We start from the raw sequence: 13,541 nt of genomic DNA, 5'->3' as shown, positions 1-13,541 counted from the left end.
TTATAATACCCAAACTGCTCTTTCCAAAGCCCAGTTCAGTATCCTCGATGCTTACTTTCCAAAGAAATTTTTTGCAGCATTTAACACTGTAAATGTCTCTCCTCCTTGATACTCTTCTTTCTCTAGGTTTTTAGGAAACTATTCTGTCCTGATTTTCCTCATACCTGTTCTCTTCTGTTTTGTTTTGGTTTGTGTCCTTTGTTGAATCCTCATTCAGATTATGCCTTCTAACCATAGATACCCTTCAAATTTCTGTCCTGGATCTTCTCTTCTCCCTTATATACAACTTCACCTATTGATCTCCTCATATTCAATTTAATTGCCATCTCTCTGCTAGTGATTTTCAGATCTGCCACTACTATCCATGTCTCCGTGTTGACTTTTAACCTCACATCACCAATCACTTTTCAGACCTCTCAAATTGAATATACAGTAGTCATCTTAAACTCAAATGTGTCCCAACAGAACTTATCTCCTCCATTAAAAACCTTCCCTACCTACCATCTTTCCTGTTACTAAAGAGAACACTACAGTCCTTATAGTCCCTTAAGCTCATACCCTCAGAGACATCCTGGATTCCTCACTGTCTCTCACTTTCCACTCCAAATTATTTCTAACATCTATTGGTTTTTACCTTTGCAGTATCTCTCGAATATGTCTTCTTCTCCCCTCTGACACTGCAACCACTGTGGTATAGGCCCTTATCACTTCATACCTGAATTTTTTTTTTTTTTTTTTTTTTTGCAATAGCCTGTTGATGGGTATACCTGCATCAAGTTTCCCTACTTTAATCCATCCTTCATTCAATTACTAAAAAATTTTCCTAAAACATAGGTTTGATCATGTCATCTTTACTCATTAAACTTCAGTGGCTAATTGTTTCCCAGGAGCAAATACAAAATTCTTTCATTCAGAGCACTTCTTTAACCTAACTCCTCATGTCTTTCCAGTCTTGTTCCTCAACATGTACTCTTCTATGCAGTGCCAGTGACCTGTTGCATATTCCACTAATAAGACATTGCCTGTGTAATAACAGGTTTAATGGCATAGTTACAAATTGCTTTCCAGAATGGTTGGATTAGTTCACAACTCCATCAGTGATGTATTAGTGTGCCTCTTTTCCCTGCGCCACTGACTCCTTCTCCTCCCCACATTGATCATTTTTCATTTTTGTCTTCTTATCCAATTTCATTTTTGAGAGGTCATAACTAAGAATTTTAAATTTTGTATTTCCCTAATTATTAGTAATTTAGAGCATTTTTTTTTCATGGCTATTGAAAGCTTGAATTCCTGAAAATTATCCATATCTTTTGATTATTTCTCAATTGAAGAATGGCTGTCTTTCTTATAAATTTGACTATATTCTTTATATATCTTAGATGTAAAACTTGTATCAGAAAAACTTCCTGCAAAGATTTTTCTCCACTTTGCTCATTTTTCATCTAGTTTTAATCACAATGGTTTTGTTTCTGTAGAAACTTTATTTTTTTAACTTTATATAATTGAAATTGTCCATTTTACTACTTCTGAGCATCTCTTTCTCTCATATGAAGTTGTTATGAAGTTGTCCTCTGTTCATAGATCTGAGAGGTAATTTCCTCATGCTCTGCTAATTTGCATATGATATCATTCTCTATGAGTAATTGGCAGATTGAGAAACTTTTGAACTGTGGTGTTGTGAACACTTGTATCCAACTCTTTGTGATCAGGTGGATCATACAATTTAAGGGGTATCTTAGCAAAGATACTGGCATGGTTTCCCGTTTCCTTCTCTAATGGATTAAAGCAAAAACAGAAGTTAAGTAATTTGCCCAAGGTTGCAGATCCGGTCATTACTGATCTGAGGCCAGGCTATCACCATATTCACTGATATGCTATACCTAGCAGTAACACAACACATACTAAGTGCTTACTATGTGCAGATCAATTCTGTTTTGGCTTAAATATAAAACTTGGATAAGACATTATAGTCCAGTTTGAAGACAAGGTATCATCACAGACATCGCTAATACACATTTATTATACATGGTTGTTGAAAATAAAGTGGTGCCAAATATCAAATGTACACATATATGTTGTAAATGTACAAATACACATTGTATGTGTACAAAATATCTAGCAGCACTTTTTGTGGTGGCAAAGAATTGTAAACTGGGGGTGGTACCTATCAATTGGAGAATGACTGAATAAATTAAAATATATAAATGTTTTAGAATATCATTGTGCTGTAAGAAATGATGAGAATTATTTCAGAAAGATCTGGGAAGATTTATATGAGCTGATGCAAGGTGAAGTGATAAGAAACAGGAGTACAATTTACATAATATTAGCAATATTGTGAAGAGAAGCTATTATGAAAATTCAGTAAGTGATCAACACAAAGGTTTAACCACAATTCCAAAGAATACATGATGAAAAATATTCTCTCTTTCCCTCTCTCCCTCCCTCCCTTCCTTTTCCACCTTCTTTCTTGAACATGGATAATGTGGAAGGGTTTGTTTTTTTTTTTTTTAACATGACTTCATTTTTCTAATGGGCTTTATATTTGTATTAAAATGTATTAAAATGGATATAGAGAAAACAAGAGAATCTGAAACTGAAAATTAAATAAAGTGATGTGTGAGATTTGAAAGGGGAGAGAGGGAGCCATAAAAGATTTTCTGGAGGAGGAATAATTTGATTTAGGTTCTAAACACTGAACAGAGATACACTCAGAGTTTTTCAGTTTGGTCGGAGCCCAGGGCATGAAGAAGAAAAAAGACTAAAACTAGAGTTGAAGTCCTTGAATACCATGCAGAATAATTTAAACTTTATTTGGGAGGCAGTAGGGAGTCACCAAACAATTTGGAGTAGAGGAATAATATGAACAGATTTATGCTTAAGAAATATGATTATGACAATCATATGAAGGATTGTCAATGCCTCTTCCTTATAGGAAACTATTGCAGTCTTTAAGGGGGAATAAGGAAGTGAAAATGAGGGTAAACACTAGGGTTGTGATTGTGATCAAAGTATTGGGAAAAAATACAGATGTACATTTGGCAGAGCTAAATGTTTGATTAAGAGAGTTGAGGGAATGAGAAAAGAACCAAAGATGATTCTAAACAAGGAAGACTGAATAAGTAGTCACAGATTAAAATAATAAAGCCCCTCAGAATGAGGGACAAGTTTTGGGGAGAAGACTGATGAACTCAGTTTTTTTTCTCTTGTGGAGTTTAAAATTTCCAAGGGAAAATCAACTGAACTGAATTCCAAAAATTTGAGACGTAGGTCTAGAGTTCAGAAAAAAAAAAAACATTGACTAGAGGAGGGAGACTAAAAAACAACAACTATTAAATTGGATGATTAAGAAGTTTATTGTCAACCTTGTGAGAGATTTCAGTGAAGTAAGTGATGGAGAAATCCGATTGAAGGCATCTAGAGAAAGTAAGTAATAAAATCAAGGAAATATCTAGTGTGTTCAGCTTTTTAAAAATTATGTACTTAGCAAATCATCAGTAATTGCAAACATTTCAATTTGTTAAATACAATAAAAAGGAATTGAAATCTGTTATAGCTTGCTTTTTTAAATTATGTTAAAAATACCAAGATAATTTTTTTAAATTGTATTTTCTTTATAGTGAACTTGATAAATAACAAAAGTGAATCTCCACATATTAAATTTATCCACATTTATATCAACACTGCCCTACTTTGTAATGTTCTAAACATTCTTCTGAACAAGAAGACATTTGTTTAGTTTAATTCAGTTATACTTATTAACTACAATTGATACCCACCCTCAGCTTTATTTTTGTGCTTATTTGCATTTTTGATGTTGGTGACACCTACTGGCTATGTGACCTTGGGAAAATTATTTATTTTAACCATGTTTCAGGCAACTCTTTCTTAAGACTTAAATTTGTGAAAAGAAACTGATTTGAAGATGTTTACTCACCAGGGAGTTACATGAACCTATAAAATAACAGGTCCGGTAAGGGGAAACAGTAACAACAAAAGATAATTCCTGCTGCCAAGTCAAAACAATGAAAAATAAAGTATTTTGAGAAAGGAAAAGCCACATATTTGGGAGTTTCTTGATCTCAAAAATTATTTTTAACAGTCTTTCCATAGAAACTCTGCTTCAATGCCTATAGCTTATTTGCAACTGTTTATTTTACTATTAGACACTTTAGAACTTGTTTTCTTGAGTGCTTTTTGGACAACTTCCAGATTGTATGTCTGTTTATACACAAAACAATTAAATTTCTGTTGGAAGTTTAGAATTCCATTTTAGAATACTTTTGTGTTTTTCCCTTTTAAACCTTTGTATTTCCAGTTTTGGCATTTTATTAATATCAGTGGTTCCTTTATTATTATTTTTATTTATTTGATTTTTTTACTTATAGAATAAAACAAGGATTTCTGTAACATAATTTTAAAATCAGCAAAGTTATGTTTCTTAGAATAACATTGCTCACTTCTATTAGTAGTTACAAAAATAGTCTCTAGAGCAGTTTTGTAATTGAGTGGAACTTTTTGCAAGAATATATAGGATACATTGATACATACTACTAGAAGTGATGAAAATGATTAATATCTTTCTCTTTAGGAAACCTGAGCAAATCCATGTTTTTTCTTTTGTAATGGAAAGTAAGTTTTGTATTCTCATTTTGCTCTGCATTTTATGTCAGATTTTGAAATAAATCAATACTGTTAATGGATAAATTCTATTCCAAGTTGCCTAGGACATTCTATTGAAGAATTAAATGTGGTAAGGGCGGAGAGGAGTTCCCAATAAGAATGTAAGCCTTGTGTGGTAGTTCAAGAACTGGCTAACTGGTCTTGGAATCTAGGAGATTCTATGTTCAAGTTGAGCAACTTGATAACATACTGGCTGTATGACTCTAGGTAAGACACTTTACATTTCAGTGTCTAAAACAAATCTTGTAAGACAACTTTCAGAATAGGTGTTGGTTTGTGGAGTCTCCTCATTGAAAGTTATCTCCATCAATGAAATCCTAAGTCCAGATCACCCCTAACCCTATTCCTCCCAATCTTAAAACTTGTTAAAACAGATCAAAATCAATTCAAGTTTTTGATCTTTATATCTTCCTACCCAGTTATGACTTTACTATTTCAAATAAGATTTTTACAAAATCTCCTTAATTATTCCCTTATTTATTTATGATGATTGTTAAAATTATGGCTTCTTAGAATTGGAAAAGGCCTCAAGTGATCATCTTGGCCAGTCCCTTTCAGAAAACTATGTTTTGTCTATAATATTACCAACACCAAGCAGTCAACCTTACTGCAGTTGAAGATTTCCAAAAACAGGGAACCCATTGCCTCATGGATCAACTTATTATATACCCTTGCGCAGGTTTAATTGTTAGTAAGTCTTTATATTGAACTAAATTCTCACTACCTGTAACTTACCAGTTGCTCTATTATTCCCTCTGGGTCCAAGCAAGATAAAAACAAACAAACAAACAAACAAACAAACCTTTTATTCATTAAGATCCTCCAATATTTGAAAGCATCATGTACTACCCTTCAGGTTTTCTCTTTTCACTAAATATCATCAGTTCTTTCAATCTCAATCTCTATAGGACAGATTTTGAATCCCCTGACCAATCAATCAGCAAACGTTTACTAAGCACTTATGGATGCTTGTCATTGTGCTAGGAACTAAACTTAAAAAGTAAAAAAGTAATCTGCTCTCAGGGAACTTTCATTCTGTTGGAGGAAACAACATATACATATTTAAAAAAAATACATGATATACAAAATGGCATTTTACTAAAGTTGCAGGGGCAATCAGGCAAAACTATCTACAGCAGAAATTCTTAATTTCTAATTAAGCTAGCACCTCCATTTCACCCCCTATCCAAGCATTCTATGAACTTAAGAAAAAAAAAATTTACCTCTTCATTTTCAGTAGCTTCTAACTGAAATTTAGCTTTTGTTTCACTGATGAATTGTGTCCAGCAGACTTCAAAAGGAAACCATGACACAAAACAGTTTTAAGAACCTTTGCTTTAGAAAGTGGAACCTTAGCTTGTCAAGATCATTCCTAAAATGTGGATTCTAGAATTGAACTTAATAACTTAAAATGTCATCAAATCATAAATCAAAATTTAGATAGATGTCACAGAAATAGATATAGTCCAACATTCTCATTTTAAAAGTGAGGGAACTGGGCCTTAGGGAGGGTTATCTTAGGAATGAGCTAGAATTTGATTCTTAAATGATAGTGACAGTTGATATTAATGAGGACCTTGACACAGTGCAAAGGTCTGAAACACCTTATAATTTTCCACATAGTAAATTATACTTTTAATTGAAATCAATCAATATATCTTTCCCATCGTTCCATTTAAATATTAAATTTTTTATACATGTAAAATATTTTGTAAAACATTGCATAGCATTAACTGGAATTTCCACCAGATTATAAAAAATCATTTGCTTTTGTATCTGTTAAGCATGTGTCATATTCTAGGTAAAAACTGTTATCTTATAGTTTCATTTTTCACATTTGAAGATGATGTTACTGAGCATAATGAAAATTTGTAAAGGAAATTTTTGTGAGAAAATATTAATTGGTTTTTAGTAAATTACAGTGTGGCATATAAAACTTGACTTTTTATGGTTAAAAAAACAATTTACACACTGTTTTGTTTTCTCAAAAAAAATCTAGTTTAAATTAAAAAAATTAAAAATAAGAGGCTAAAATGTCCCTTCTGTTTGTTTTAAAATATGATAAAAAGATCCACAAGGTTGTTCAAGGAGCTATTCTTATTGTGCTTTTCTCTGGTATCTTTTCCCCCTTTAGTCTTTTCTTAGCCTTTTTTTCAACAAGAATCAATTGTTATCTTCCATGTACTTTAGTATTTGAAAGATCTGTGATAGCATGGTCATTCATGCTGCCTCCTCCTCTTCCTCTTCAGGTGTAGGTCGTGATCCTCCTACATTTTTGTAAACTAATCTTTTATGGAACCAAAATTTGCCTACATCTATTTTAATCACTGATCCTAATTCTGACTCTTAATAAATGTAATCTCTTTTGCACCTTGATATGTTTTGAAGCAGTTTATACATTTCCCTTATCTTTTCTAATTTCCAGGACAAATATTCCTAGTTTCTTCAATCATTACTGATTTATTGTGGTTTTCAAGCTGTTCCCCACAATCTTCAAGATAGTACTTAATTCCAAAGGTTACTGAGGAAGACCTCCTGCAGAGACTTCTAATAGGGATTTTGAAGCTTCAGAAATCAGGAAAGTTAAGAGAAAGGTGAGGAGGAGGAGAAGGAGGAGACATTCCAAGCAGGGGGAACAGCCAGTGCAGAGGCATAGAGACTAGAGATTGAATTTTGTGAAGTGTGAGGAATGTCAAGTAGACCAATGAGCATGATAGAATTTATGGAGGGGAGTAAAATATAGGAAAGACTGAGATGATACAAAGGAATCAAATGAGAAAGATCTTTAAATAGCAAAGAAGAAGAAAGAACCACTAGAATTTACTGAGTGAAGAAGGGGTGACATCAGACTTTTGCTTGAGAAAAATCAGTTCAGAGTTGTATGGAAAATAGATTGGAGTGGTAATGAAAGAGTTAGAGAGACCAGTTTTAGAATGTTGTTGCAGTAATAGTGTAGGCTAGATATGAGGAGGGCTTGAACTGAAATGTGGCTATAATGAATATAAAGAAAGTGAAATTGATGTTAAAATGAAGGAGATAAATGGGGACAGTTTTTTAATATAATCTTTGCACCTGTACCTAAGAGCAGCACAGAAGTCTTAAACAGAGATACACAATATAAAGTAGGAAAAAGAGATGAACTTTCCAGATAGATGTAGACATGGGGAAGCAAAGAAGACTAGGTAGAAAGAAGTTTCAAGGCTCAATATCTATTATAGAGTTGAGAGAAATAACCCTTGAAAAAATGAGAGCTAATATGTAATAGAGAAGACCTGAGTAATAAGGTGCACAGCTGAGGGACCTATCCAACAGATTTGCTCAGATCTTGAGATGGAAAGGACTTCAAGGCCCTGCAATGCCAGACACATAAGTTATATTAGAACATGTTTCTTATATGTGTGCCTCTGTTGTATACATACAGAAGGAGAAAGTTAATAAAATCTCCAACACTAGAAGATTAGGCAGTGGCTTAGTTGCACTTTAGTTGGCAGTTACCATTGCACTTAGTTGCTATTCTGAGTGATTCTGAAACTTACATCTCTTTGACAGCCTTATGATTTGGAGGTCATCACAGAAATTTAAGGGACCCACAGCAAAATTAGACTTAGAAGAGCAGGGCCTGCTCACCCTGGGTAAACTAACAGAATTAAAGCTGGAGAGATGAGTGCAACAAAGAAAACACCAAATAATTTGGTCAACCAGGTGTTACAGTAATAAATTGTTGGATTTGGGGGTCCAGAAATCCTGAATTCAAATTTGGCCTTAGGTATTTAACTAGTTGTATGATCCTGGGCTTTTTTCATTTATGTTCTCTTATAATGTCTAAGCTTTTACTTTTTAAAAAATGTCATGGTTTCAAGGGAATCCAGTGATATTTAATTAGTGCTCCTTGACCTGTCAGATTAGTTGTTTTTCATATTACAAATCTTGTAATTTATTACATTAAATTCTTTTTTTATCCCAAATTTTAAAAAATTAAAATTAAATTTCTGGCCTTATGTTATATGACAGTTTTCAAGGCATTTTGTAAGGTTCATCATTTCTCTTCTAAGCTGCTTTTTTTCTTCTAATTATTTACTCCTTTAAAAAAAAACAACAATTTTTTTTGCTTCATTAGGTATGCATGTAATTTATGGTAAGTTTTTTTTTTTTTTTTTTTTTGAGTCTGCTTGCAGTTGTTAAGGAGTTACTTTCTCTTTTTAAGATAGAATTTTGGGTACTTTTGGATCTATTGTAATCAAAATATAAAAGCTATGTTGTATTTAGATCTGGAATATGTGTATGTTTTTGTGTTTTCTTATCTCTCTAGCCTTTATTCTTTCATTGAATCTTTGTGCCTGGCCCAGACTTGCTTCTTGCTTTTTCTTTATATGATGTGGCAGGCCTTGATTTTTGTCCACCTTGGTCCCTGAATTAATCTCTTATCTCCTGAGGTGAAAACGTTACACTTGCCAATACTGTATACCATTTTGGAGGTACAGAGTGCTGCATCTTTGCAGAATACAGTGCTAGTTGACCTTGGAATCAAAAGGCCTCAGTTATATCCACAGGCATACTATACTAATGGCCACTATAGTCATCATCTTTTAAGATTCATGTTGTGAGTTCCAAATCCCATTGGGATTGCTCCCTCAGGGAATACTGGCTCTCAATCCCTCTGGATATATCTGTTTGGGTATCTCTGGTTAGCTTTTACTGTGGTCTTGTTTATTACTCAGTACTAGTGTTAACGTTCCCAGTGAATTCCTATTTTGTGGCTTTTATATACTTTTATATATTTAAATACTTTTATATACTTAAGTACCCAGGATCACATAAAAATTTTTCAGTCAAAAAGGAGTTACAAGTAGAAAAAGTTGAAGAAGCCCTGAGACAAACTAAGGCAAGTTATGTTGCCTCTCTTTGCTTTACTTTGCTTAACTGAAAAGTGAGCATAATAATGCTTGAAAACCTACCCCCAATTTCCCACTCTGTGTGCCAACTCTACCCCTTCTCCCATTTTCCTCTCCTATGTTTTTGGGAGAATAATGCATATAAATATTTAAAATATTGTGTAAATGTGGTCTGTTCTTCCTGTTATTATTAAGTCTAGTGGGGACAGTGAAAACTTGGCTTTTCCTTGTCATTCAAAATTACTTAGAATATTATATTTCCTTATAAATGTGTGTGAATTTTCAATTACTCATTTATCCTTTTCTTATATGCTTTTATTTTCTACTCTCTAAAAGGACGTGTTGCGTCACAGACAAACCAAGCCCTGCTACATCAAAATGGGTGATCATGTAAAACACATTTCCATAATTGTCATTGTAAAAGAAAATACAGACCATTATTCATGTCTTTCCAGGTTTTTCTGAAAGCATCTTGTTTGTCATTTCTTTCTTTTTAGCTCAGAATTTCAAAGTAGAGTTGTAGGTTTGATTAGTGACTGAATGAAAATCCTTTATGACAAAGTTTGTCATGTTTAGAAAAATTAAAAGGAAGAAATTTTTCATCAGTCATATGAATGAATTATAGTATTCATTATCTGACTGTACAGGATAAAAATCTAGTGAATTTTTCTTTGTCTTCATGCAGTTGAAAATAAACTGGCCAACTCCAGGCAAAATTAGTATTTACCCAATGACCCCAGGTACTTTTTTGTACTATTTGTTCCAAAAGCAGTCCTTTCTCCCTACTAAAATAGGAAGCAAGATTATGCATCAAACAGCTCAAGGCAGCTCAATGTTTAGAATAGTTAGAATTGACATAAGAACAAAGATTCATTTTCTTCTTGCAAGTTTGCCTGCTCTGCAAAGTTTTAAAGCATTACCTTTCATTCTCCCATGTTTATTCAAACCATTGTTTTCAATTTATTTCTAAAAGTCCACAAAAATGTCAGTGTAGTAAACACAGGCCAATTCAAGTCAAGCCAATTCAAAATGTAAAAGAAGTATCAGGTGCCCTCAAAAGAAATATATTTTTAGATATAAAAACAATTCATGAGTAGTGAGAGGAAGGAACAGTTCAATTACAAAAGAAAAATATTAAAAGCAGGCTTGTCAAGAAAAAATCATTAATACAACTATAATAACAACATGACAAAAGTTCACTAAATAATCACTTTATGTTGTGGTTTTAGACAGAATGATAATGGTTTTCTAAGTTCAAGCTAGCCCTCATGCCAGCATGATAATATCATTGACCTATGAAAGAAGTCTGTTTTAATACTGACTTAAGATACCATTGTCTTTATTGGTGATCTTACTTGACGTTCTTGGGTTTCTTTCAATTCAGCAAATGTATAAAGTACTATCTATATGGAGAACACTTTAGTGGAATCAGGGGAGATAATTTAGGATTGATTTATAAAACTGTTCCTAGAAATCTTATTCTCTGGTACATGTGGACCTCTTGCAAAATCCCAGAAATAACAAAAACTGGCATATCAAAAATGATGTGACCCATCCATGTATAACATATATTGGGTTACTTGCCATCTAAGAGAGGGGAAGAGGAAAGGGAGGAAAAACAATTTGGAACACAAGGTTTTGCAAGGGTGAATGTTGAAAATGATCCATGAATATATTTCGAAAATAAAAAGTTTTAATTAAAAAATGATGTGACCAATTTGTCACATTTTCTTTAGTTAAAAAAAAAAAAAAATTCTAACTAACAAAGAAACACCTTTGGATCAGGTACCCTTAAAAGAACAAGGAGAGGGAGGGAAAGTTACTATTGACCTTTTTTCCCTTCCCAATAATATGTGAAAACTTTAAAACATCCATTTGTTAAAATTTTGAGTTTCAAATTTTCTCCCTTCCTCTTTAACCCTCTCCCCCACTCATTTAGAAGGCAGCCAATTTTATATAGGTTATACATGTCACTGGCTGCTTCTACTAGGATAGGGATATTACCTTGCCCTATTCAAAATCTGCTACCTCTTTTGTCCTTAATTCATCCTTTTTCTTAAAGAAGATATACATACACCAATTAATAGAAGTATGTATGTGTGTATTCATGCATACATGTGTATATGTATTCCTCCAAATGTAATAGTATTCTGTTCACAATTGGTATGTAAATGGTTGTTTAATTGGATTTTTCATGGCAACCCTTCCCTCCTTTTTTGCTATTAGAATACATATGTCTTTGTAGTTTTATCTTTTTCTTATCTAATAACAGTGTTTCTGATATAAATCATCAGAATACTACTTTCATGAAGACATCACTATAAATACATATGAAATTATGCTTTTATCACAAAGTGAGGAGTAATCTTATTATATATTATTTGAACCCTTAGAGATATAAATTTTTTAGGTTCCTGTAATGCCATCCTTGTTAGTGAGCAGTCAGCCTAATCTAGTGTAACATACTAAAGTGGGAGAAATGAGGTTACCATAGATCTCTTATTATACTATTATAGATTTTTTCTTGTTAATAAACAATGTGATTTTTGAAACTAAAATTCCTAATAGCATCAATACTTCTCAGTTCCTAGGTCCTGTACCTTAACACTTTCACCAAAAGCTCTGAAGTAAAATAAAAATTCTTTTACTAAAAAATTTGCTCAGTAAAGGACATTGCAGTATTTGATTTGGTAAAATGTCTCATTAATTCCTACTTTTATAAGTAAAAAGATAGCCAGATTTCTCTATCAGTATTTTAGAATGCATTATTATTTGTTAGTTTCCCTTTTTTAATATCCTTTCACATCTCTTTTTTTCAGAACAGAGAGCTCCAGATCATGAGAAAGCTAGATCACTGTAACATAGTCCGATTGCGTTATTTCTTCTACTCCAGTGGAGAAAAGGTATGTGTGATTGTATTGCATGCAGAAAATGTAAATAGAGAGAAATCTCTGAATCAGAGTTTGGCATATTATAATGTTGATGCTCATTATAATAAACCCATGTTATTTTTAATAACATTTTATAGATTAATAATGTTTATAAATTATTATTTTTATCTTTGTAATATCCTTATGCTGGATTATTTATATTTTGTTGATGAGCAAATGTAATATATTCATACTTGTGAATCTGGTGCTGGTACTTAGGTCTTTTTTAGTCCAAATCCATGTTTTCTACCATACTATTCCATTCTCTTTGATAGAGAATATGAGAAATTGAGAAAATGTGATAAACTTCCAAGTTTCTCCCTTTTTAAAATTTTCTCTCTAATTTTTAAAGAATTGAAGGAAGGTTTTAGTGTCTGTTGTTAAAGTATTATAAAATATACTCTGTTACTTTTTACATGTTGATTCATGTATTAATCCCTAATGTTTTGGAAGGGTAAGGTTCTGTTGGTTTGAAAAGGAGAGAATTTTGAGCTGGAAACATACTATAAATTGAGAGTCTATTATAGAGTATTCCTGTATAACTTATCAACTCAAAGGAAGGTGATGTAGTGTAGTATAAATAGGTGAAAAGAAATGAGGGAAAGAATTTTTAAGAGGCAAAGAATTATTTTTGTGACATTCAAATGGAATATTTGTCCATTCTTGAAATTTAACCAAAATTATCATTTCCAAATTGTTACATTTGTCCACTATCTTAGTTATTATTTACTTTTAGAAAAATAAGAAGTAACTTTATTTAAATGGACACTTATACATATCCAATTTATTTTTTTGACAGTTTTGATATGTGCATTGCTCCTACTGAGCATCAGAAAAGTGTTGTCATTTCCCTGAACGCAAGTAACTTGTTTAAACTTCTATTTTTAAAATTCCTGAGTTAGTTTGAAAACCTTCATTCAAAGAGGAAAACATAGTTAGTGCTTTTGTAGATGATATAGTGGTCTACTTAGAGAACTCTAGAGAGTCAGTCAAAAATTAATTGACAAATTAATAATTCCAGCAGAGTTGCAGGAGA

At 32.5% G+C, this 13,541-nt stretch overlaps 1 protein-coding gene across 5 annotated transcripts in view; it reads left to right on the top strand.

Annotated features, from left to right (window-relative positions):
* The window catches only part of GSK3B (glycogen synthase kinase 3 beta), a 231,044-nt gene that overhangs the window by 85,367 nt on the left and 132,136 nt on the right, over positions 1 to 13,541 (top strand). For all 5 annotated transcript variants that reach the window (XM_051985355.1, XM_051985354.1, XM_051985353.1 and 2 more), the window contains exon 3: positions 12,395 to 12,478. In XM_051985355.1, coding sequence (XP_051841315.1) covers positions 12,395 to 12,478 — 84 coding nt within the window. The remainder of the gene's footprint in view (positions 1 to 12,394; positions 12,479 to 13,541) is intronic.

The sequence above is a fragment of the Antechinus flavipes genome, chromosome 3 (genome assembly GCF_016432865.1).
Source record: "Antechinus flavipes isolate AdamAnt ecotype Samford, QLD, Australia chromosome 3, AdamAnt_v2, whole genome shotgun sequence".
In the NCBI taxonomy this organism is placed as follows: Eukaryota; Metazoa; Chordata; class Mammalia; order Dasyuromorphia; family Dasyuridae; genus Antechinus; species Antechinus flavipes.
The sequence above is the reverse complement of the archived record's forward strand: the minus strand, read 5'-3'. Positions and strand labels throughout refer to the sequence as shown.